This window comes from Arachis duranensis, chromosome 2 (assembly GCF_000817695.3).
Source record: "Arachis duranensis cultivar V14167 chromosome 2, aradu.V14167.gnm2.J7QH, whole genome shotgun sequence".
Classification (NCBI taxonomy): Eukaryota; Viridiplantae; Streptophyta; class Magnoliopsida; order Fabales; family Fabaceae; genus Arachis; species Arachis duranensis.
Window position 1 is genome coordinate 92,243,159 of NC_029773.3, and position 25,186 is coordinate 92,268,344.

The 25,186-nt window shown below is 31.7% G+C and overlaps 4 protein-coding genes across 4 annotated transcripts; 2 read left to right on the forward strand and 2 right to left on the reverse strand.

The window, feature by feature from the left end:
• The first annotated feature begins 9,690 nt into the window (after nucleotides 1–9,690).
• Nucleotides 9,691–10,794, forward strand: LOC107476179 (probable F-box protein At2g36090). The gene has a single exon (XM_016095941.3). It carries the CDS (start codon nucleotides 9,705–9,707, stop codon nucleotides 10,542–10,544), a length of 840 nt encoding a protein of 279 aa, XP_015951427.1. The 5' UTR covers nucleotides 9,691–9,704; the 3' UTR covers nucleotides 10,545–10,794.
• A 1,565-nt stretch (nucleotides 10,795–12,359) lies between these two features.
• On the forward strand, nucleotides 12,360–14,208 carry LOC107476180 (40S ribosomal protein S2-2). The gene is made up of 3 exons (XM_016095942.3): nucleotides 12,360–12,703; nucleotides 12,959–13,357; nucleotides 13,870–14,208. Exons 1-3 carry the CDS (start codon nucleotides 12,437–12,439, stop codon nucleotides 14,026–14,028), a joined length of 825 nt encoding a protein of 274 aa, XP_015951428.1. The 5' UTR covers nucleotides 12,360–12,436; the 3' UTR covers nucleotides 14,029–14,208.
• Nucleotides 14,209–14,548: 340 nt separating this feature from the next.
• Nucleotides 14,549–16,258, reverse strand: LOC107476182 (casparian strip membrane protein 3-like). The gene is made up of 3 exons (XM_016095945.3): nucleotides 15,928–16,258; nucleotides 14,956–15,079; nucleotides 14,549–14,798 (listed from the first exon to the last, which is right to left on the reverse strand). The coding sequence occupies exons 1-3, from the start codon at nucleotides 16,179–16,181 to the stop codon at nucleotides 14,583–14,585; spliced, it is 594 nt and encodes a 197-aa protein (XP_015951431.1). The 5' UTR covers nucleotides 16,182–16,258; the 3' UTR covers nucleotides 14,549–14,582.
• A 1,465-nt stretch (nucleotides 16,259–17,723) lies between these two features.
• Nucleotides 17,724–20,126, reverse strand: LOC107476181 (casparian strip membrane protein 2). The gene is made up of 3 exons (XM_016095943.3): nucleotides 19,814–20,126; nucleotides 19,069–19,192; nucleotides 17,724–18,209 (listed from the first exon to the last, which is right to left on the reverse strand). Exons 1-3 carry the CDS (start codon nucleotides 20,065–20,067, stop codon nucleotides 17,994–17,996), a joined length of 594 nt encoding a protein of 197 aa, XP_015951429.1. The 5' UTR covers nucleotides 20,068–20,126; the 3' UTR covers nucleotides 17,724–17,993.
• Nucleotides 20,127–25,186: the final 5,060 nt, after the last annotated feature.

Here is a 25,186-nt window from a genome sequence, read left to right on the forward strand (position 1 = left end):
ATGAAAAGAAATATTCAATTCCTCATAAAAGCTTACCAAGTGAACTTAATTAATTTCAGAGTCCTACTAACTTAATCGATTATTTTTATAATGTGTACAATGAACTATTGAGTTATAAAATAAATATTATTTATACTATTTAGAATAACCATTTGAGTACTATAGAGATAATAAATATCTCAGATCATGAAATCACTCATCCCAAAAACAGCTCTAATACCATATCATGATACTACTCATCCCAAAAACTTTATATAATAATAAAAAATAATACTAATAGTTATATCTCTAATACTCTCTAAACCTTTATTATACATATTATACAAATATTTCATTAACTCCTCGTACTTTCCTATATAAAAATTCCCATCATCATAACCCCTCATACTTTCATTCCTTTTTCTCAGTGATATATTAATCATCCATCCATATATATTCATTAACTATCTAGAAAAAGGGCCAAACAAATAGCTTTTTAGAGAACATTTCCACAAAATATTTTTCCCCATATATAGATAATCATTGATATAAAACTACTGCTTCCGATGACATTTAATTTCCACTGACCTTATCTTAAAATTATTTATTTCTTTTTTATGTTTTTATTCTAGCAATATTAGAAGAAGTTAATTATATATATGTATTGAAAATAATAATGTCTAGAGACCGCTCAAGAAAGGGTGATGAATGATGACGTTTTGGACTGTTTTCTATCAACAAAATTGGAATTATTATTTATATAATATATACGACACACATAAAAAAATAATGTAGATATTGGCTATGGGGTCATGATATATATGATAATGATGGTCCCTACATATATGAATTAGGTTTGTGGCACGACATTTGCATGGCGGTGGTGAATTATATTATTTCAATAATAAAGAAAGAAATCTAGAAATTATAAATAAAAGTTTGCTAGTATTTTGTTGATTGTGACGAAGATGCATATATATAGCTAGAATAATGTTTTTATTGATTGATAGATAGATTATTATAAATCTTGTTGGACACTGAAAATTAAACAAATAATATGCAAAAAGAAAAGAGCGCATACATGTGACTCACGAGGGAGTAAAAATATTAAATAATGTTATGGAAGTACGAACTAATGGATACGTAGTTAAGTAATTAAACTAAAATCTTAATAATAAGTAATTAAAATAAAGCTCTTAGACAAAAAATATTGGAAATATTTAAAAATTTTCTTCTTCAATTTTGAAGCGAGTATATGAATTATTATATCTTTAACATTGTATTTATTTATGCAAGAATTTATTTATATATACTCTTTTATCTCTTTTTATTTTGTTTTATGTGCTATTTTTTATCTTTTAGCGGATTGAATTTTAAATTTTGTTAATCACAAAAACTTGATATCATGTTATAAATTTATAATACTATTGTTTTAAAAAAGTTAAATTTATAGAAAAAAATATGTAAATAATTATGTCTCTAATAATTATGACTTAAATTATGAGGGCATGGTTAATTAATTAAATAATGTAATTCACACACTAATGATTAATTCATAAAAAAAAAAACGAAAGATTTTGTAGTGCAGGATGGAAGTAGTATCGCATAGTAGTAGTAATGACTAGTGTGAATTAGAATCTATATCATATATCATATATATAAATTTCTTCCTCTTATATTTTATATTATTTTCATGAATAACACACGCATCATCGTGTACCTCGTGCATAATAATAATAATAGTCAAAATAATAAAGAGTAAAACATATGTAAAAATATAAATAATAGGCCACTGATGTGTACTTTTGCCCTAGTGTTTTGAGTACTTGATGATGATGCTTTTCAATTAAAAGAATTGTGCATGTGCGTATAATGCTAGTAGAATACTGAGGTAGTTACTGTGAGTTATATAATAATTTTTTAGCTAGTTACCACTTATAGACATGTATATAAAAAACTTTAATTTGTTGCACTGTATGTGTGTGTGATTAACAATTTAGAAATTCTTGATTTCATTCTCTAATAATAATTCTCTTTTCTCTCCCTCACAACTCCGATGGCAATCCTACCCTGCTTATATGTAAGAATACTTACACCTTCGAAAGTAGGGATGGAAAAAATATTTGCGATGAATCGAAAAAAGTTATTGAAAACTCGTAAATTTTTTATTGGGACAGGGAGATCTCTGCTCTCACAAATAAATAAGAACGGAATTAAGGTATTCGTCTCACAAAAATTTGTAAATTTTTTATAAAAAAAGTTTACTTAAATGTCTTTGTATATATATTTGTTGTGTAAGTAATTTTAATTTATTTTATTTTAATTTATATGTTAAAAATTATATGTGTATGTTATTATGTTTGAATTATGTTTGATTTGATATGTTTACTTGAATTATATAAAATTTTATTATGATAGTATTAATTTTTAAAAAATTTAAAACTCAATAATATCCAATATCCATGGATATCTACAGGTAAATAAATAAACAGAGACCCACAACGGTTAGAATATAATTAGGATCAATTAGTATTATTTAGTATATCTGAATATTTATTATAAGAGATTACTTCATTATTATTACGATTCTCTTAGTACCTATAAGTACCCTTTTATATTGTATCATTCCAGATAACTTAAATATACTCAATAATACACAAATCCTTTCTCCAGTTTAGCCTCTTGTTTCTAACATGGTATCAGAGTCATGATATACTCCTTGAAAAAGACATGTTATTTTTCTTTTGGTGAAACCACCGTATTTTTCACACTTTTCCTCTATTCCATTTTTCTTGTATTTTGTCATCTTTTTATACTTTTTTACCTTACCGACTAGCCTATTATCTCCGTCTTGTTTATTTCTGAGTCGAATGATCAAATACCAATGTCATTCGCTGTTTACATATTCTCATAGAAAAATCATATAGTTTTCGCTTTCTTTCGACAGTTCCGTTTTTTCTTATGGTAGTTCCGTCTGCGTTTTCTTGCGGTAGTTTCGACTGCACTTTCTTCCGACAGCGGTAGTTCTGTCTATGTTTCCTTCAGACAGCGGCAGTTTTATCTGCACTTCCTTCCGGCAGTTCCGCTTGCGCTTCTTTCAGACAGCGACAGTTCCATATGCGCTTTCTTTCGATAGTTTCGTGTGCGCTTCCTTTAGACAGCGGCAGTTCCATATGCGCTTCTTTTCGACAGTTTCATCTGCGCTTCCTTTAGGCAGCGGCAGTTCCATCTGCGCTTTCTTCAGATAGCGGCAGTTTCATCTGCACTTTCCTTCAGATAGTGGCAGTTCCATCTGCGCTTCCTTCTGGCAGTTTCATCTGCACTTCCTTCAGGCAGCGGCAGTTTCATCTGCGCTTCCTTCGGACAAGCGGTAGTTCCGTCTGCGTTTCCTTCAGATAAGCGGCAGTTCCATCTATGCTTCGACAAGCGGCAGTTCTATCTGCACTTCCTTTCGATAGCTCCGTCTGCACCCATTCTATCAGTTTATGCATTTTTGTTTCTCTTTATTTCGTTTTTTTAAATATGTTTCAAACTCAAGTTGCCACTTGAGTTTGAGGGAAGATGTTAGAATATAATTAAGATCAATTATGATCAATTAGTATTATTTAGTATATCTGAATATTTATTATAGAAGATTACGTCTTTATTATTATAATTCTCTTAATACTTATAAATACCCTTTTATACTGTATCATTTTAGATAACTTGAATAAACAACTTAAATATACTCAATAATATACAAATCTTTTTATCCAGTTTAATTTATTGTTTCTGATAGCGAAAATGAAACAAAAACAACGAGCATTTTACTAAACGGAATGGAGGCAAAATGAATACTCATTACCATCTTTATTTGAGAGTAAGAATTTAGGGGTGTACACTATCTAAATTAATAGATATATAATCTATTTTAATTCGATCAAAGCGGATTGACAATGTTAAATATAAGAGGAGAATAAATGAAATAACTTAGTCAAACAAACAAAAAAAATAAACCTTTAACCTAACCCATGTGAAATTGCCATTAGGGTACAATAAGACCAATCCTATGTAACTAACCTGCATTATAAAATATGGAATTTCCAACTAAAATAAGAAAGCTTGGTATAGTAAACTTTTAAATTTGAGGAGCAAAAAAAAAAAAGTAAAGAAAAATAAAACTAGAAGCCAAGGAAGTTTTTAATTAGTATATACATAATCTGTTAATATTTCTTTATAAACTTCTATCTTGTTTTAAAATTAATTGTCATGTGTTTTGGCCTATATCCAATGCCAAATCTCTATACTTACATTTTTCATTTAAAATAAACATATACCCTTTATTCATTTAAAGAAAATCTCTAACAAATAAAAAGGTGTATAAATTAACTTTCTTTTCTTTTCTATGTACCAACATTTGGTTAATTTTGTCATTCAGACATTGTTAGTTATTAATGTTGTGTTTGTTTGATGAGACACAGACACTAATACATAGACACAGTGGTATACGTCTATCGTTTGTTTGCTAAAACACAGATTTTTGAAAGACACGTTGAGACACAAACATACATAAAATACATGTATTTGGTGTCCTTCAAAAAAGATGAGACACGGAAACACATTAATGAGACACAAATATTTACTCTTTTATCCTTAGTAATTTACTTTTGTCCTTATTTCATTGGTGATAATATAAGGATAAAATTGATATTTAGTTTATATTGTGTGTCTTGTCCAATATCACCAAACATAATAAAAAAAAATTATGTATATTTATGTATATGTCTCTTTGTGTATTTGTGTCTGTATCCATGTATTTAAAAGACAATAAACAAACACAGCCTAATGTTTTACAATTTCAACCGTTTTAATTAATATCACACGGAGGGTTCTTTAATTTAACCGTGGAGTTTAAGTTTATTAATTTATTATTACTAATTAATATATCTCGGTGAAAATTAAAGAAACATACTTGTATTATATATGTCTCATCTAGATACTATAGAATTTTTGTTGTTTTAGTGTTTACTATTTATTTACTTAACATTACTTTTTTTTTTAGTTTATAGTAAATGATGTTCTTAGGACAAATTAATTTACTAATATATATTATTTTTGCATAAATATATTTTTGTTCTTTTATAGTATTTTGTTTTTAATTTAGTTAAATGTTACTTATTTTAATTAATTTTTAATAAATTAAAATAAAAAAATGACAAAAAAATAAAAAAATCAAATATGTTGATTTGGCATATAATAAAAATTCAGTTAAACCTAAAAGAAAAGCTGCAATAAAAAGTGGCGGCGGTTGTTATCCGTTGCTATTTGGCTGCAAAACCACCGCAATCTACTGAGATTATTGTAGTCATATATGTTTAAATAGTTAAGGAATATAATATTTTTTAAAAGTTTCTGCAATTAAAACGAGTTAAATCTCAATTTGTCTCGATGTTTATAATGATTTCCATAATTTTATTGGTCCTAATTAGAACTCCTAAATTTGTAACCGTGGCTCCGTCTTGTCCCTGCGATTATCTCCGTCAGCGAAATGCTGATCTGGCGCAATTGCATGACATAGTGGACATTACTTAAACCACGGCGCATTGGTTTCGGACCCAAACTTTTTGGAAACCACGTAGGGTAAGGGTTTTCTTGATGTTTTGCAACTTATGATCGTCGTAGTAAAAAAAAGAGAGTTTTAACTCACAAAAAACTGAAACGACGTGGTTTCCAAAGGGTTTGGGCACGAAACCAATATTGTCGTTTGAGTAGTGTTCACTGAGTCATGCAATTGCGTCAGATCAGTATTTCGATAACAGAGATAATTGCAGGAATAAGTTAGAACCACAATTACAAAATTTAAAGATTCTAATTAGGATCAACGAAATTGTGAGAATTGTTCTGAACACTGAACTAAATTTCAGAAGCCAAATTGATATTTAATTCCAATAAAAACATTGAAATGAAAGCAATTTAATACATACTTATTACAACGTTGGCAGCTTTAATTTTCACTACTAACTTAGTAATAAACTATATTAATACACATACAGTAAACATATTAATACATATACAATAAATAGATGACATGTATACAGTATATTAAAATGAGTTTAATTGATCAACCAAACCAAAATGAATTCCATCTTCTCAAACACTCATAAAAGATTATTTAGTCATTATTTACAATATAACCTAGCAAGTGGGGCACTTAATAAGTAATATGTGAACGAAAGATAAGGAACTATAGTAGTAGTTAATCAGTGGCATGCAAAGTCTTTCAATGAAGATATATTAATTAATCATACATAATAAACGTCATGTTAGGGAGAAAATAAGTTTAGACGGCAATGCTTCGGTCACATTTAATTTATATAAACTGCGTTTTGTTAATTGAAAATGATGTTTCCACGCAAATTATCTTTTCTTTGTGTCCACTTTCAAGTGTTTCAGACGACTTTATAGTGGCTGCTTAATCGTTTCTATATTAAACTACCTTTTAATTTTTTTTCATTATTAACCACTAGTTATATAAAATAATAAATATTTTTGCTTAATTTTTTTTATTGACAGAGTAGTTACAAAAAGTGATATAATTACGAATAAGTTCAACTAGATAGTCAACTTTTTGAAATAATTTGTCTATCTTAAATTATAAATACTAAAATTTAAATATTATTAAACCTTAAATTGTATTATGATTGTAAAACCTAAATTTTCTAGAAAAATAAAAATTTTTAAAATAAAATTTGTGCTAAAAAATAAGTAATATTTATTAATTGAAAGTGATTCCCTATAATTATTCATTATGAATACCTTCATTATGAATACATGAGAAATAAAATAATCAATAAAATTGCTTTAAAAAATTGCATGGTTGGTGAAGAACTCATGAGTGCATGCATTATGCATTTTTAGATTGTGTGACAAACAAAATCATTTCTTACAAATTTGTATAATTTTTTTAAAACAAAAACATATTTTTTTTTTGGAAAATTAACTAAGAAAATTATTTTATGGCTAGAATTAATTTGAAATTTTTTAATTATCAAAAACATCAAATTGTAAGAATTAAAAAAAAAATCAATAGATAGGATGATATGTATTCATTGATGAATATTGAAAGAGAAATCAAGTCTGAAGGGTCACTATCGGCCTAGCTGGTCCACCTAAAAAAATTAAAAAAACTAGAATTAATTAATTGAATAAGTCAGAGATTAAGTTAATATACATCTACCATTTAACACTACATGAAAAATAAATTAAAGTATGCAAAGCAAAGCTTGTGGGATTATTATTAACTAAATTTATTATCACTCTTGTTACTAGTGTATTAATAAGCACTAATATACGTATTATATTACTATTTTATTTATTGAATATGTATAAAAATAATAATTAAAATAAAATTACTTGAGATAAAAAATAATTTAAAATTTAATTAAGAAGTTTCATGTTCAAGTTTTATTTAGAAATAGAAAAAATATTTTTTATAAATGATATATAACAAAATATATTTTACTACGTAACTTTTTCATATTTTCATTATATATAATATAGAAATATAGAATTACTTACCGTTTGATATATATCAGTCTAAATTAAACATATAATCAAGTGATAGTTCAACATTAATTAAGAATATGGCATTTCCATAGAAATAAGATGCAATATATTGTTCAACCTGCAAAAATAAAATTGTGTTAAACTTTAAAATTTTAAGATGTAATATATTATAAAAAAAAAGTTTGCTTCAATTGATCGAATAACTAGCTTACTCATCCGATTAAATAAATGTTGGGGGAAAAGCTAGTATAAAATTTAGAAAATGACTAAAGTTTAATTTTTGAATATAAAGAGATTAAAATAAAAATTTTAAAAAAGTTAAATTTTGTATTATATATACAATAAATTATTGGTTAACATTAAATTATTAAATAAAATTTAAATTCGTGATAAATTAATTCTTAGTCTAACAAAAATACCATGAGAAAAAAAAAGTAAATTGAAGATATTTGTCTAGTTGTGTATATATATATATATATTTTCCATGTAGCAGTTGAAGAAGTTACATCATTATATTACAGTCGTGTATATATATTCATGGTCAAAAATGGAATTATATGGGATAATGATGATATTGAATTTCAAAAGGTAGAGCACTTGAGGCTTCCAATGGCATTAATGAAGTTAGCAAAAGTATTATTGTTGAAATAGTTACGTCACATTGAGATATAAAGTTTGCTTAAGTGTGATATGACATTTAACTAACCCTTTGACACTTTGATATTGATATAGTTACTATTAGTGCTCTCAGATTTTTTATATCATTATTTAATATATATTAACGTGACGCTAATTTTGTTTGGATTGTGGATTTGTAATTGACCACTTTTACGAGATATATATAGTTGTTTCTTTTTCCCAATTTTAACTCATATAGACTCATAGTCATAGACCCTTAGTTTAGTTTGTATCGTTAAGAAGTTAAGACTGGCTTTTATCGCTAACTTTTTAAGTTTGCAGCTTAAATTACATTTTGTTTTGTATTATAGAAAGATTTACATAAGAGATGCTTCTATAAAAACGTGTAAAACGTACACTTAAGTGCTGTATTATGATTAGATGAATTAATGAATCAATTATTTTGAATTTTTTAAAAATTAGAATAAAATCGATTTTTTTTAACAATAACAATAAATCTAATCTTTTTAGAATTTTAATTGTATTTTTTAATTTTTAAGGATTTAAATATTAGTCAGAGATATATTTATCTTTTTATCCAAAAATTTAAAGATATTCAATTTATATTATGTAATTCGATCAAATCAAACTGGGTTTAATAATTATAATACAATTAGGTTTGTTATTGTTGTTATAATAAACCAATTTTATTCTGATTTATTAAAAAATAAATTATTAACTGATTTAATAAAGATGTCTAATAATAATATGACAAATATAAACATCTTTTAGAAAAAACATTTTTAGTGTCTTTATTAAAGTGGTCTCTTTTACATAATTATACTATATATTATATTAATTAAAATACTGATGGTCTCACAGTTAATTAATTGTGTAATTCTAATATATAAAAATTTTGTTCCATTAATAATACTTAATCTATTCAAGGCACTTTATACTTATTTTATTTATATTTTCATGTATTTTATAAATGAAAATGGAATAGGAAAGACAAAACATAAGAGGTTATATAAATTATGGATGCATTTATTTTGTTCAATTAATTTTACATTCTTACATTTTGATCAATGTTTTTTTTAATTACATGATTTTTTTTGGTGACTTTTTAATTACATGATTTGATAAAATACGTTTTCCTATCCCATAAAATTAATTTTTCCTTAAAAGGAAAAATTAACCACCTCTTACAAATTATTTTTTTGTTTTTTTGGGTATTAAGAGTCTTGACTTGTACTTCATTCGCATGCACAGTCTGTAGAGTGTAGACACACATATAGTCAACGATTAAAGAAGGCAGAAGGGCAATACCGTAATTAGATGAAAATTGAAGGGCATTTGAGTCATCTCATGTTATCTATTCCCACACACTATATAAGTACCTATTCTCATTTTTTCTCAAACCACAAAAGCTTCTCACTCTCTCACCGCTAAAACGAACACACACACCAAACTCTCTTTTCTAACATGGCTTGCACCTCCGGCGAGTCGTCCACGGCGGAACAACGCAGCGGAGCTGCCACAATTTACGCGCCTGCCGCTCCATGTGGCCGTCCAGTAACTCGCCACGTGTCAGTCAAGTCATTTCCACGTTCCCCAACGCTTCCCGCTCTTTCTTCTCCGACTCCTTCACCGCTTCTCGTCCTCCCGTAACCGCTATAACTAACTCCTCCAACGGCTTCACGAAAATCCAGGAAGCAGTAACGGAAATAATCTCAGCCGTTGATCTCTTCTACGGTGAAGATCTCATGTTATCGAAAGTTATCGAAACCGAAACCGAGACTGGTTGGTTCCTGTGCTCGCCGTTCCGCGTTGACCTCTTGGACCCGAAGGAGGCGGTTAGAACTGAGGTTAGCTATCGTGATGACACGTGTCATAACATGGTTGAAAGGTTGAGGCTGAGCTGGATTGTGATCGATCCCGCCGCGAAGCGAGCGGTGAACGTGGCGAGCCGGAGAGCGGTGTCGGTGCGGCGGCACTGGCTGACCGGTGAGGTGGAGGCGAGGTTTCCGATGGTTGTGTCGGGCGGAGAGAGAGGGACGGCGGCGGAAGCGGCCGTGTGCGGCGCGGTGGTGACGTGGGGAGTGAGTGACGGAGGGGAGATGAACGTGAGAGAGGTGAGTCTGCAAATTGAAGACATGGATGGGACGCACTTGAACGGTAGGGATAGTTTGGTAATTTTAAAGAGGGCGCTTGAGGGTAAAAGGGTAAAAGCGAACGTTGAAGAAGAAGAGAAAAGTTACGAAGAGTTTATGAAGGAGAAGGAAGAAAGGAAAGAGAGAAAGGCGAGAGTTGAGGGAAGGTTGGATATGCTTTGCGTGGGTCTAGCGACGTTAGCGTTTGCGGGGCTTTTTGGTCTTTTTGTCTTCTGGAGATGGCACTGAAAATACACTTGAACGAAACGACGAACGTTCTTTCTGTCGTTTAACATTTTACGGAGCAAATCGATGTGTGTGAAATTGTGAATGAAAGAGCGAAACATACATTTGTGGATTAGTGAGAGATTTTACATTATTACACGGATCAAAGTATCTGTTGTTGTTATACTGAATTAATATTTACTAGTAAAGATAGCAATGTATAATTAAATGTGTAATATGTAACTTGGAACTTGTAGTAATAGAACTCAATTAATCATCTTCATTATGTTTGTGATGGGGAATCTGTTCCCATTTTGTCTACACATAACTACCAATTCTCATTGAAGCATATTGAGGAATTAATGATAAAAAATGGTTAGAAGCAAATATCAAATTCCTCTCTCTGTCTCTCTCTCTCCAGAATAAAATATTGTCATTGAAATTGAAAAGATAATATATATACTTCACAATATCTTATGAATCATCCTCGTGTAATATATATCAATGAGTATGATTATCTAATTTTGATGATTTATATTTGCTACTGTTGACCATATTTATATATTGATCTGACATTAGATCATAATAATAATGGTCAAGATTCTCGCTAGACTTGTATAGTACTTCATATTATATATACATTTTCCTTTTCAATATGATTAAACATGCCATGTTTAACTGATAATTAAGGAATGGATGTTCACTTGTTCAAGACTATAGGAGTTTTTTGAATGCTTGAAAGTCTAAGGTAAAAAGTTAAAAAACAGATATATTATTGAAGCTAAATCCTCTGCACGTGCGTCTCGCATGGATCCTGAAGATGAGTTCACAGTTCACTATTCGACAACACACATGGGAGTTTAATTTCTAATGAAGATACCTTTCAACTGGCCAACTATACAAACACTCTTATAAGGTAATAAAAAGTTCGCAAATTGTATAGATATACCTAAACAAATGTGATAATAAGCTCCGTTATATAGATGAAAATGGGGTAGTATCTAATGCATTTGGGTCTAAATTTGACATCAGCTCTACTCACTCATTCATACGCCTTTGAAATTAAACCATCATAATCATGATATATGATGAGGCTATGAGCAAAAAACAGAAAATATGTCTATATATGGATGTGGTATTTCCTTGCAAGAAACCAAAAATGATATAAATATCCAACATGTAATGTAGTTATGGAGTTTTGAGCCGTGTGAGTGATCGATCACATCTTGCATATCTTTGAATATAGCTCATAGAAAATTTGTCAAAAGAAATACTAATTATCATAGCTTTATTTTTTTTAATTTTTTTAATATGAAAAGATACATATTTTCAACAACTTAAAAATTAATTCATCTCGAATTTGATCTCTTTTGAGAATTTGTTATTAGCTAATAAATTATTATATATACAAGTGTGAATTGAAATACCTCATACTTATTTAAGTGGACGAGTAAGTTGAGACAGAAGTTGGTTAATTCTTTTTTGTTTTTTGTTTTTCATTCCGATAGAATAAAGATTAATCTGTCACTCTATTTATGAGTTTGTTGCTGGCCAATGAATTGCTGCATATACAAAGTAAAATTCAAATTTCTAATACTTATTTAAACAGACAAATAAGTTAACTATTTGACTAACTCAAATTGGTTAAGAAGTTGGTTAATTATTTTTTTTGGTAAAAAGTTGGTTAATTAATTTAAGAATGGGCCGAAGGCCCACTGAAACCTTAGAAATCCATCAACAAAAAGAACAAAAAGCTTGACAGAAAAATAATATAGGCCCAGCCCACACCATTCACTCTCACCCCTAATCCTCTTCCATATAAAACCCCCAAACCCTAACCTCAACTTCGTTGCCGCAAAACACAAACAAACCCTAATACACACTCTTCGGAGCGCAGCCAAAAGACTTGTCCAAACATGGCAGAGCGCGGAGCTGGCGGTGAACGCGGCGGATTCGGCCGTGGATTCGGTGGTCGCGGTCGCGGTGGTGACAGAGGCCGCGGTGGTCGTCGCAGAGGTGGTGGCCGCAGGGAGGAGGAAGAGAAATGGGTTCCAGTGACGAAACTAGGACGCTTAGTAAAAGATTCAAAAATCCAGAGCCTCGAACAGATCTACCTTCATTCCCTCCCAATCAAGGAGCACCAAATCGTAGACCAATTGGTCGGACCTTCTCTTAAGGACGAGGTTAGTTACAATCTGTTATAACCGTTTCTTGTTAGTTATAAACAAATACGACAATCAATTTCGATAGTTTATATGAATTCGTTGAGCTGAGTTAAAACTTGTATAGTAAAATTCTTCTCACAAACTCAATTTAGGGATCTAAACTTGCAAGAGTCTAAGAGTTAATTTGATTTAGTTATGAGTTAGTTAGTTAGTTAGTTAGTTAGACCGTTAGAGTTTGTTGTAATGGTTATTTGTGGTTTCTGTGTATGATAGGTGATGAAGATTATGCCGGTTCAGAAGCAGACACGTGCCGGTCAGAGGACAAGGTTCAAGGCATTTGTGGTCGTTGGTGATGGAAATGGACACGTTGGATTGGGAGTGAAGTGCAGCAAGGAGGTGGCTACTGCTATCCGTGGCGCCATCATTCTGGCGAAGCTTTCGGTTATTCCGGTGAGGAGAGGATACTGGGGAAACAAGATTGGGAAGCCTCACACTGTTCCTTGCAAGGTTACAGGGAAGTGTGGTTCTGTCACTGTTAGGATGGTGCCGGCACCTCGTGGTTCTGGAATTGTCGCAGCTAGGGTTCCTAAGAAGGTTCTGCAGTTTGCTGGTATTGAAGATGTGTTTACTTCATCAAGAGGATCCACTAAGACACTTGGAAATTTTGTCAAGGTTTGAAATTCCGTCGAGATAACTTTTTTTCTTATGGCTTGTTTAATTTTGTTTATAATCTATGGGTTGATATGTACATATTTTGAGTATTGAAAAATAGATAATTAAATACATGTGAATAAATTTGGAGTTGGCTTAACAACTAGAAGAGTAAGAGATGTAGAAATTTTCTATAAAATGTAGTTTGTTTATGTTTTGTGCATTTGTAGTAAATTGGCATACAATTTGCCTGAATAGTTCCCATGTTAATGCTTGATTGTAGTGATTTACAATTTAATTGGTCAATAAGTGGAAAAATGCTTATGTTGTGTTTGGATATGCTGTTATGTCAAAGTTTAGATTAGAATCATTAAAATTTGCTTTTCTGTTAGCATTAGAGCTAGTTTATGATAAGAAAGAAACCTTGATCATATGATTACCAAAAGCATTTTATCATATTGTATCAAAGACAAATTGATATATCAAGATGTATAAAATAGAGTTTCGAGAGTATTAATATATGTTTTTTACAGGCTACTTTTGAGTGTTTGTTGAAGACCTATGGATTCCTGACACCCGATTTCTGGAGAGAAACTCGCTTCTCTAAGTCTCCATTCCAAGAGTACACAGATTTTCTAGCCAAGCCGACCACAAAGACCCTCATCCTCGAGGAAGAGAGAGTTGATGCTTAAGCCAAGTCTTAGTTTTTTGCTTTTTAAAATGTTATAATTGTGATGACTGTTCCTTAAGCCTCATTAGTAATTTACATGTCTTTCCTGTATTTTACTTTTTGGAGTTGACGTATGAATTTTACATCTCCATGGATTTTGTTATCAAGTTTTGTTGATTTTATATTATGCGAGTTTTCAAAAGGACTAAGTTTTCACTATCGACACTTTGTATAGGACCTCCAATATTTCACCCTTATTTGTTGTCAGGAAATTTTTGTCGGTATGTTTAAGCCATTTGCATGTTGTGTATAGTATAACCTTCAATCCTACTCCTATCTTAAAAGTGTTAAGAGAAAAAATAGAGGAGAGGAATTGGAAGGAAAATTGACATAAGTTGATTAGGACCAAATTAATGCAAGTAATCAAGTTGATGCTCAATGAGATCAAACCTTACAACCCAAGGAATTAGGACTTGGGAAACAGAACAAACAAAACAAAAACAAAAACAAACAGCACAAGTAACTTAGCCCAAGCTAGAATGTTATATGCAAGTTTCTTTAATCTTTCAAATCTTTCTAATGGCTCCTAAGAGCCACAGCAGTCATAATAACCAAGAACAAAAGTAGAACCACTGAAACGAAGGCAGAGATCACAGCTCCACTTGTTTGTTGACAGAAATCTGTAAACTGATTGCATATGGCAAGCCAGTTAGAGTCTTGGTCCCCGTTATGTGCTAAGTATACTATGGCTGCGGCTGCAGCAGCACTTGCAGTTGCTAGAGTAAGAAACACCTACAAATGTTTCACAAGGAAAAAAAATAGGTTAATTCAAATTATGCATTTTGCAACTGGTTATTACTAATTACTACACTTTTTTGTATAATTTGTTCTAAGTAGTTAGTTATGAATTTATTAAAAAGTGCAAAGAGAGATCACAGAATAAAATTACCATGTCTAAAATGATGAGGAAAAGTCTTGGTCCAACTGCATGGGGGCGTATGATGGTTACTATAGAGAAAGGCAGTGATAGGACCAAGTAACCACCCACAAATGCCATTGAAATAACAAAGAACCTGCAATTTTTGGTAAGCCTTACATTTTATGAATGCATCCAAAGAGAGATATTCTTAGGTGTCCTTAGAAAGAGAGGAAAATGAAGGAAGGGGGAAACATATAAATTAAAATTTAACCTTTTTGGATAACTTGGTGAAATTATTTTATGTACTAAGGCTTGGTTTGGTAAAGCTTTTTGAAGATGTGCTTGTGCTTTTTAAAAGCTCAAGCTCCTCATTTTGTGTTTGGTAAATCAAAGAGATCATGTGCTTGTGCTTGCAGCTTTTAAAAGATCGGGGTACTTTTGAAAGCACCTAGGATAGAGCTTTTCAAAGTTGGCTCGTGCTTTTCAAAATTTAAAAGTCTAATATAACCTCATATGTTAACTAATTTTCAAATTTAATGTTTGCATTTATGTCTATTATAGTATTTTTAAATTTTAAAAGCTATTTTACCAAACACAATTGATGTTGCTTATGTTTATTAAAAGTTGTTTTTGATTTGATTTACCAAACATAAATGCTACAACTTTTAAAAAGCCATCTTTTAAAAGTTAACTTTTATAAGCTACTTTTAAAAAGTAAAAGCTTTACCAAACTAAGCTTAAGCCTCTTAGCGTGTGAATTTTATCATGCGTTGCCATTATTAATGGATAAAGCATAATTTATCTAAATGTTCTATGAGCATATGCAATTTTGTTTCGCACATCGAGTTTACGTATTACTATCTATCATTGAATGAGGTGTAGGACTTATACGAGATAAGTCATACACCTCATCCAATGGCAGTGAGACACGTATATTGACTCGGCGTACAAAACAAAAATGAGCATAAATATAGAAGGCAGAGCATTGAGAGAGTGACATACTGAAAAGCAGAGAAGTTATCATAGCTTGCTTCAAACTGAAGGAATTGAGTGAAGAAAGGTAAAGTTTGATCAGCCATTGACATGGTGGCAGCAGCACCAAGAGCAGCAGCTATGGCACCTAACCTTAGAATAAAGTCCATTATTGCCACCCCTTTCTTCCATCCTCCTCCTCTTTTTGGTGCACCAATCAATGGTGTTTTTTCCTTAGCAATTTTTCTTGATGATGACTCTCCCACTTCAATAGTAGTTGACATTTTTTTTTTCTTACCCTTTAGTTGGAACTTGAGAAGAAAAATATATATGAAAAATGTTGTCTAAAATTATATGAATTGTAAGATTTAGTGATGAATATTATGGTTTCATGGTTTATGAGCTTATATAGAAAGAGAATGTGGTCAACGGTCAACGTTTGATATAGGAGAAGGTATTAAGAACTTAATTAAGTAGGATATAGGAGAAGGTATAAGAGGAGTTGTTATAAAACCATTTCCACTTCTGACTTTGTAACAAAGCAAGTAGAGGCACAAAAATGTTATCTAATTATTTCATTAGTTACTTTTTCAAGTGAAAACGGATCATGTTTATATATATTTTTTTAAAATTATTTTCTTAAGGGAATTTTTCATAATTATGATAATATTGATTTTATTATGTATATTGAATCGACATATATTTTTTTGTATTATTAGATAAAATACGAGATTTTTTCATATAAATCTCACAAAATATTTATGTAATTAAAAAAATATATATATCAACTTGATATATAAAATAAAAATGAGTACAAATAATATAATTCATGGGTTTTTTTTCTTAAATTATATTTGCATGAATCTAAGTCAACCATTGATAGTGCATTGGTTCTCTTATTTTTGTTTTGGTAGCAATAGCTTCAAAAAATTGGTGTTTTAAATAATGTTGTAATGGAAAAGTAATGAAAGATTTGATAGTTGTGATATACCATGCAAAAAAATTAAAGTATTTAGTAACCTATCAACCAAACCGCATAGACTCTAATTTATTAGTGCAATATTGGACTCTCTTTAATTTGTCAACCTTGTCTAATATAAGTTATAATAATAAAGAGAAATTAGGGATAAATAAATTAGTATGGAGGGTCTAATAATCATGAATATTTTAATAATGAGTGAAAATTTTTATTTGCATGAAACCTCAAACTTATTCAAGACAAGTATGAGATTAAAAAGAAAATTAAAGTAAGAAACTTATCAATTATCTTGTTGATATAAACTATGGGAAGAGTTTTTAGTGTACCTGGAACACCGATATTTCAGTTGTTTTAACCGTTAATCTGAATTATAAAATATATATATATATATATATATAAAATATATATTAATTAAAATTAACGGTTAAAATAATTGAAATACTGATGTTCTAGGTACACTTAAAATTTTTCCTAAACTATGACCTATCTAGTGGTGCCAAAGGTAAATTCATACTTTATGTGTAAGTTGTTGCCATTGATTGCTTTGAAATCTATATAGTCCATAGTAGAATAAAGAAAAAGAAATGCTAATATAATTTGAGAGAAATGTATATGTTACTTACAAAATACTAAAAAAAAATACAATTAGTAGTATAGTCGTTTTGATAAGAAACGAAGTGAAACAACGATGACACGACAACAACAAAGTCTTATTCTATTAAGTAGGATCGGTTCATATATGTAATTTGATCGTCCACATATAAATTTTAAATATGAACTAATTAATTATTTAATTAAAGGGCTACTAATAAAGAATAGAGAATTATAAGCTGTAACACAATAATCATGGCTCAAACTTGTGTGTATTAAGTAGAAATCTTATAATACAAATTCCAACCCAACATCAAATTAGAAAAAGCCAATAACCAATTGAATTTGGTACATCATTGACTTAAGAAAATATAAAGATCCTCACAATTCATCACAAAGTAACCTTATGATGAGGAAATTTTAGGAAATTAAAAACTAAACCATACAATATAATACACAAACAATGAACACATAGGCAATATTAATAATTTGCATGAAGCCCCCTAGGAAATGTTGAATTTAGGCATCAGTGCTTCCCAAGGGCCAAAGTGTTAATGATAATGATGATGATGAAGGAAACCACAGCCAAGAATGAAGAGATAACAGCTTCACTGGTTTGCATACAGAAAGTTCCATATTGGTTGCATATGGCTAACCAATTTGGGTCTTGCTCTCCATTGTGTTCCAAAAATACTATGGAAGCAGCTGCACCCGCACTTGATGTGGCTAAAGTCAGAAAAATCTGCAAATATTAACAATTCATATCATATTCTATAATCTAATTTATGTAAATATATGGGTGCGTTTAATTTGTATTTTTAATTTTTGTTTTTATTGTCAATATTTTCTATTTTTTAGATTTTGTGAATGAAAAAATAAAAACAGAAGGTAAAAATAGAAAATAGAATTTTATTGTTTTTACTTTTTTCTTCATAAAATTTAGAAAATAGAAAACATTGAAAATAAAAACGCAAACCAAACTTATCATAAAAATTTTAAGACTCAGACTAAATCGATAAAATTAGAAGTTCAAAAAATTAGAAGGTCAATCGGAATTGAATTGAATATAATAAATTAATATAATTTTTAAACTAATTTTTTTAGTAAAAATAAGAAATTTTTTGGTTTTATGAAAGAGTTCTATAGTTTACATAAATAATCAATCGTGAATTGTCATATTAGTAAAAGTAACTAATTTTTAACTTTATTTAAAAGTCATCAAAATATATGAATCTGATTGAATGAATGAGTAAAAGACTAAAAATCTTTATATTATAAATGTATTAAAATTAAATTTAAAATAAAATTATTGATTTATTACTAAATCAAATCTAACGAGTGACCGACTTTTAGTTAATCCACTTGAATCAATCGTTCTAGTTATTAAAACCATGGTAATAAGCTTGTTGTATTTGGTGTTAACTAACATAAATATAGAGACATAAAAAAAAAAGTAATATTCTATTATTAGATTCTTGAGAAATTTTAAGGATTAGTAGGTTTTCAAATAATTTTGAATACTAAATAGGTCCTTTTTATAATTGAGTATTACTCTACAACAAAATTTTCTTAATTTTTGAGGTTTAATTAAGAGAGCTTACAGTGTCTAAGATGATGAGGAAAATCCTTGGACCAACTGCATGAGGCCTTACAATGGCTACAATAGAGATAGGTAAAGAGAGGACCAGGTAGCCACTCACTAATGCCAATGTAATTACGAAAAACCTGCATTATTTTAATTTAGTTTAATAAAGAAACATATCGTTAATCACAATTAAGGATCAAGGTATATATACATGTTACATCATTTTGGAAGATAATAATTAAATTTGGACAAAATTTTCTAATTCTCAAATATTTCTCTAGATAATAAATAAGAAATTACTCAGATGATTAATTTGAAAACAATGCAACTAGTTCATCTTATTGATTAATTAAGAGGATTAAGGATTAATTAATTTTTTGTTAAGCATGATGTTTATATAAAATCAATTATTTTCTTATATTGAATAGACTGAATTTCTTTTTATACATGGATTAAACAAAATATGAAACACATTAATTAAAAGAGTTTAATTTAAATGTATCGATACTACAACAAAATTTAGACAGTCATCTAAAAAAACTTATATTTTTAAATACTAAATTTAAAAATTTATTATTATTGAAGATACGACAATACGTAATTGAATGTTTGTATAAATCGATCAATGCATGAAAATTAAATTCTAATTAGATACTGAATTGACTCGGTTTTATAAATAGTTTTATAAAATAACATTTTTCTAACAATACATTGAAAAAATTAAAGTAATTAATTAAGATAATTAAGGAAGGTGAGATTACTGAAAAGCACTGAAGCTGTCATAGGAGGCTTCAAACTGAACAAATTGATTGAAGAAAGGGAGAGTCTGATCAGCATTGGCCATGGTAGCAATGGCTCCAATGGTGGAAGCTATGGCACCTAACCTCACTATGAAATCCATTATTGACACTCCTTTCTTCCATCCACCTGGTCTCTTTGGTGTTCCAACAATTGTTGCTTTTCCCTTTGAAACATTATTATGGCTTGATTCTGCCACATCAATTGTTGTTGACATTTTTGTTTCTAATTAGAGAAATTTAATTCAACTACTATATATGTTATTATGTGAAGGATGCAAGTGTTATTATGATTGATTCAAGCTTATATAGAGATAATAATTTTATTAAGGGGTTAGTGAATTAAGTGAAGTAGTGAAGTTGTTAATTAATGAAATAATCATTTCCAACTTATTCAACTTTTTTTTTATATATAGTAAAGCAAGTAGATGTGTAAGGTGTAGAGAAACATATATTTAATAAATTAATTTCACATTTTTTTATTTTATATTTATTATTATTTTTTAAGGAATAAATAAATACGTGGTCAAATAATTTAAAAGATTAATTAGCATATAATTATGAATATGAGAAATGTTTATGAACAACAAACCCGACTTGGTATTATTCAAATAATTCGTATAGTTTCTATATGATTAAAGTTCATAATCCATATTAACCTAACCCATTAAATGCAAATAATCAAGAGATATTTGAATTTATTAATCCATCAACCAAACCACATAGCAAGCCTCCCTAATCCATAACACTGACACATTATTCATTATTGGATTCTTTGTTAACCTAAAATTAATTTTTGACCTAAAATTGAGTAAACTATAATATAGGATATAACTGTTGGAATTTATATATGTGGTTACTTTTTGACAATTTAATGAGTTAATTTGTTTACAAAATAAATATTCTTTTTTTATATATATATAGTCTAATCCAAATGTAGCAATTCTAAAGGCATTTCAAATGAAAAAGAACTAATAGCACTTATTAGAATTCTACTCTTTATAAATAATGGAGGAATCACCAAATAAGGCAATATTATTCAAACTTTTTACTTTTTATATTATAAATTATTTATATGTGTATATATATGTCAAATAATAAAAAGAGCAATTACTCAAATCAATCTCTAATAATTTTAAAATCGGACATTTTAGTCTTAATATACAAATCAATTTCTAAGGTTTTAATCCGACAGACAAATCAGTCTCCAAGTCATTTTTCGGCAGATCAATCTCCAAAAATTTTAAAAGTGGATATTTTAGTCCCCAAAAAATTAATATACAGATCAATTCTCAACGTTTTTTTGTCAGACATAACTGTCTTTTGTCAAAAAAATAAAATAAAATAATAATTATTATTATTATTAATTGCATAATAATAGTGTACCATAATTCTTTTTGGTATTGTTTAGATAAAAATAATAACAAATTTATTCATTAAATTTTTATGTATGTATTTATAATATAAAAAGTATATATATATGTTACGGTGGATAACCGGAGATAAATAAGATGGATGGCGTTGGGTGGCTCAAATGTATGAAGGAGGAGGACTCCGGATGGACCTGCAACTCAGGAGGCTCCGTCCGATTTGTGCTCGTGAGCGAATGGGGAGTGGTACCTGCAAAGACACTCCGATGCCTAAGTTAGCAAGAGTGTGAGCAGGTCTAGAGAGTATTGGGCTTAGAGATACCTGAGGGGTGTCAGTGTATTTATAGTGGTGAGCCAATAACCACCATTGAAGTAGTGCCGTATCTTTAGGGTGCTAACCGTCCCTATTATCTTGGGGAGGTTAAGATATGGCTTTATGAAGCGGTTAGAGAGATTTTAGGGGCGGTTACTCATTTGAATGAGTGTTTATCTGCCAGCTAATCTCACATCCGACTTCTTCAGGCTAAGTCGTGGTCGATACCGACTTCTTATGTGAAGGTCGGTACTTAGCTAGGCTTAATCCTTCAGATTAGGCCTTTTATTTGGACCTGGGCCTTTATCGTTGGGCCAGGGTATGAACAGTGCCCCTACTTGAGCCCAAATTTTCTTTAAAGTTTGGGTTTAAGTATTTAATCTCGGGTTCGTAGCCGACTTATTTGGAGGAAACGTGGGTCTTATAAACCGACGTGATTTCGCGCTTCTTCTTTCCTTGCCCGTGCTGTATTCTTGTGCTCGAAGATTTCTGCTCTTTCCAACTTTCACCTTTCGGATAAAGGTTAGTTTTATTTCTTTCACGTCATGCCTTTCGTTTGCATGTGTCTATTTTGTGGGTAAAGAGGTTGGTCTGTGGATTCTGGCTTCGTATCTTTCCTCTTTAGGGACCGTGTTTTTTGATTTTCCTTTTCTTTTTTCCTTTTGTAGGTTTCTGCCACCTTTCTTTATATATAAAAAATGGCTTCCGTAGATGTTCTTTCTCAGTGGGTTGATGTTACAGTCCTTGGGGAGGAACCCCTGGTCGATGCTGAGTTTATCACTCATCTTCGTACCCACCACCGGCTTTGTACTTCGGAGGAGGACGAGCCAAAATATGAGTTGATAATCCCGGGTCCGGAAGACCGGGTTTGTTTTGGGAGAGTTAATGAGGTGGCCCCTCATTTTTTCTTTATGTATGAATGTATGATCATCCGCTTGGGTGTTTTTCTTCCTTTCTCGGATTTCGAAATGTCTGTTTTGCGCCACTGTCGAGTTGCCCCTACTCAACTTCACCCCAATTCTTGGGGTTTTTTGAAGATCTATCAGTTTATTAGCCATGCTCTGGACTTTCCGACCTCTTTGAGGATTTTCTTCTTTCTTTTTCATATGACTAAGCCCTTTAGTGGGCTAAACAACAAACAGCAATGGGTATCCTTCCGAGCCATACAAGGTCGGAGGATTTTCACCCTTTTTGACGAATCCTTCCATGACTTCAAAAACTATTTTTTCAAAGTGCAAGCTGTAGAGGGTCACCACCCCTTTTTCCTGGATGAGAATTCTTCCCCTCGCTTCCCCCTCTATTGGTTGGAGGCCTCCCCTTGTAAGAAGTATGGTCTGGATGACCAGGACGGGGTGGAGGCGGCCATTGTGGGGTTTTTTCGAGAAGCGTGGGGGAGGGCCCCATACTTGGACACTAGGAAATTCCTCCAGGGATCGCCGACCTTTGTTCAGTCGCAACTAGGTAGTATATGCATTTCTTATTTCCGACTTGCATTTGCCGACTTTAAGGTTTGCCGACTTATAGTTTTTTCTATTTGTTTCTTTTGCAGACATGGCAAGGAAGAATGCTCAGGAATCTTACTAGAGAGTTCAGGAGGCTAAAGCAAAATCCCGGGCCAGGGCTGGCGGTGCCAAGGCGATCATCTCTCCTCCTCCTCCTCCTCCTCCTCCTCCTCCTCCTCAGCACGTGGGGACTCCCTCTCAGCCCATTGTGATTTCTTCTTCAACCTTATCTCGGCCACTCCCCTCCGCCCAACTTCTCGGCGGGAGTTTGTGGCAAACTTTTGGACATTTTTGAGAAGACTCCCCTCAGCTCTTTGGGGGCAACCTCGAAGGTTGAGGAGTTGGAGGGGAGGCTTCTTGTTTTTCAAAAACATGAGAGGGAGTTGAAGGAGGAGAGAGATAAATTGAAGGAGGAGAAAGATAGCCTCCGGGAGAAGGAGAGCCAGCTGCAGGCCCAACTTACTATGGAGGCGAATTTGAGGAAGGCAGCACAGGAAAGTTACCAAAGTTTATTTCGAGATATTGTGGCTGTGAGGAAGGATTTGCTGAACTCTCGGAACGCTTATGCCGAGTTGGAGGACTCTATCGCTGATGGCGCCGAGGAGTCTTGGAGAATTTTCCTGGAGCAAGTCAGGGTTATTGCTCCCGACTTGGATCTTTCTCCTTTACATCCTGATAAGGTAGTTATTGATGGCGCCATCGTGGATCCTCCTGTTCCCGAGGTGGTTTCCGAGTCAGAATTGAAGACTCGGGGACAGAGGATTATTGAGTCTCCTCCCCGTTCCAAAGATGCACCGAGTTTCTCAGTCGTTCCTCCGACTTCCTCTTCAGCTTCTCTTCCTGGTCCTGGTGGCGTTCCTCCTGGCTCTGGTGGTGGTGATTCCTCTACTCCTTTGAAAAAATGACTTTATTATTTTTTTATGGCTATATGGGGGCCCGGCCTGTGGGTCCCCCTTTTTTAGACTTATTTATATGCTTGTGTTGGTGACCTGTGAACAATTTCTCTCTGGCCTTTTGAGGCCGTTAACAAAATATTTCTGGCGGGTGCCCTTTTGAATAAGGGTGTAGAAAAATAAATGCCCTTTTTTTGGATAAGGGTTCTAAGTTATCTTGTGCGTGTATGCTTTTTCTAATTTCGATATTTCGAAAACCCTCTTGATCTTTTTTCTGAAAACCTTTTTGTTCAAGGGCTTTTGTGCAGCCTCTAAACTTTTCTCAGGTTTTTCCGATCTCTTTTGCTATCCTTTATACTCGACTTTGCTTTAGTGAGTTTTCATGACTTAGGTTATTTTTGTGATGCGTTTTTCATCTACTCGGAGTGTTTCCGAGTTTGTTTTACCCGGGTTCTCATTTCGACTTGAGAGTCGATTTGTTCCCGAGTTTTTACGATCAACTCATATAACCTCTTTACGCCGACTTGTACCTCGTCGTTTTATCCTGACGACCATCTAGGTCGGTTCATGGGATTTTCACGTTTTGTCGAGCTTAAGTCGGCGCGTTTCGTAGAAAGACTTAGAAAAATAAAGAAGGATATTATAAGAGATATTGTAAAAAAAAAGATCTTTATTAATTGTGGAGGTACCTTCTTGCTACTAAGGGTCTTCATAACTTATTTCTCTTAGCCTCTACTATGATGCCTCGTTAAAAACCCTTCTCCAGAAAAAATCCTTTTGGGAAAAAATCATGAAGTTGGGAAAAGAGTACATCAGGGAGTAGAGTTCGCTTTTAACTGTAGTACCTTTTCATATTACAAGTATGCCACGACCTTGGTAGCTCAGTGCCGTTCAGGTCGATTACCTTATAATAACCTTTCCCTAACACTTCCTGGATTCTGTATGGTCCCTTCCAATTTGCGGCGAGCTTTCCTTCTCCTGATTTGTTGACTCCAATGTCGTTTCTAATTAGGACCAAGTCGTCCGAGGCAAATGTTCTTCGAATGACTTTTTTGTTGTATCTGGTAGTCATCCTTTGTTTCAATGCTGCTTCTCTTATCCGGGCGTCTTCTCGGACTTCGGGGAGCAAGTCGAGCTCCTCTTTATGTCCCCGCACATTTCCGACCTCGTCGTGGAGAATTACCCTTGGGCTTTGCTCATTGACTTCTATTGGAATCATGGCTTCTACACCATAGACTAGTCGGAAAGGTGTTTCTCCT

Coding starts and splice junctions, on each gene's coding strand:
- LOC107476179 (XM_016095941.3), top strand. CDS start 9,705: ATGTGGCCGTCCAGTAACTCGCCACGTGTCAGTCAAGTCATTTCCACG.
- LOC107476180 (XM_016095942.3), top strand. CDS start 12,437: ATGGCAGAGCGCGGAGCTGGCGGTGAACGCGGCGGATTCGGCCGTGGA. Junction 12,704..12,958: donor GACCTTCTCTTAAGGACGAG/GTTAGTTACAAT, acceptor TGTGTATGATAG/GTGATGAAGATTATGCCGGT. Junction 13,358..13,869: donor CACTTGGAAATTTTGTCAAG/GTTTGAAATTCC, acceptor TGTTTTTTACAG/GCTACTTTTGAGTGTTTGTT.
- LOC107476182 (XM_016095945.3), bottom strand. CDS start 16,181: ATGTCAACTACTATTGAAGTGGGAGAGTCATCATCAAGAAAAATTGCT. Junction 15,080..15,927: donor GATAACTTCTCTGCTTTTCA/GTATGTCACTCT, acceptor CAAAAATTGCAG/GTTCTTTGTTATTTCAATGG. Junction 14,799..14,955: donor TCCTCATCATTTTAGACATG/GTAATTTTATTC, acceptor AAACATTTGTAG/GTGTTTCTTACTCTAGCAAC.
- LOC107476181 (XM_016095943.3), bottom strand. CDS start 20,067: ATGTCAACAACAATTGATGTGGCAGAATCAAGCCATAATAATGTTTCA. Junction 19,193..19,813: donor GACAGCTTCAGTGCTTTTCA/GTAATCTCACCT, acceptor AAAATAATGCAG/GTTTTTCGTAATTACATTGG. Junction 18,210..19,068: donor TCCTCATCATCTTAGACACT/GTAAGCTCTCTT, acceptor TAATATTTGCAG/ATTTTTCTGACTTTAGCCAC.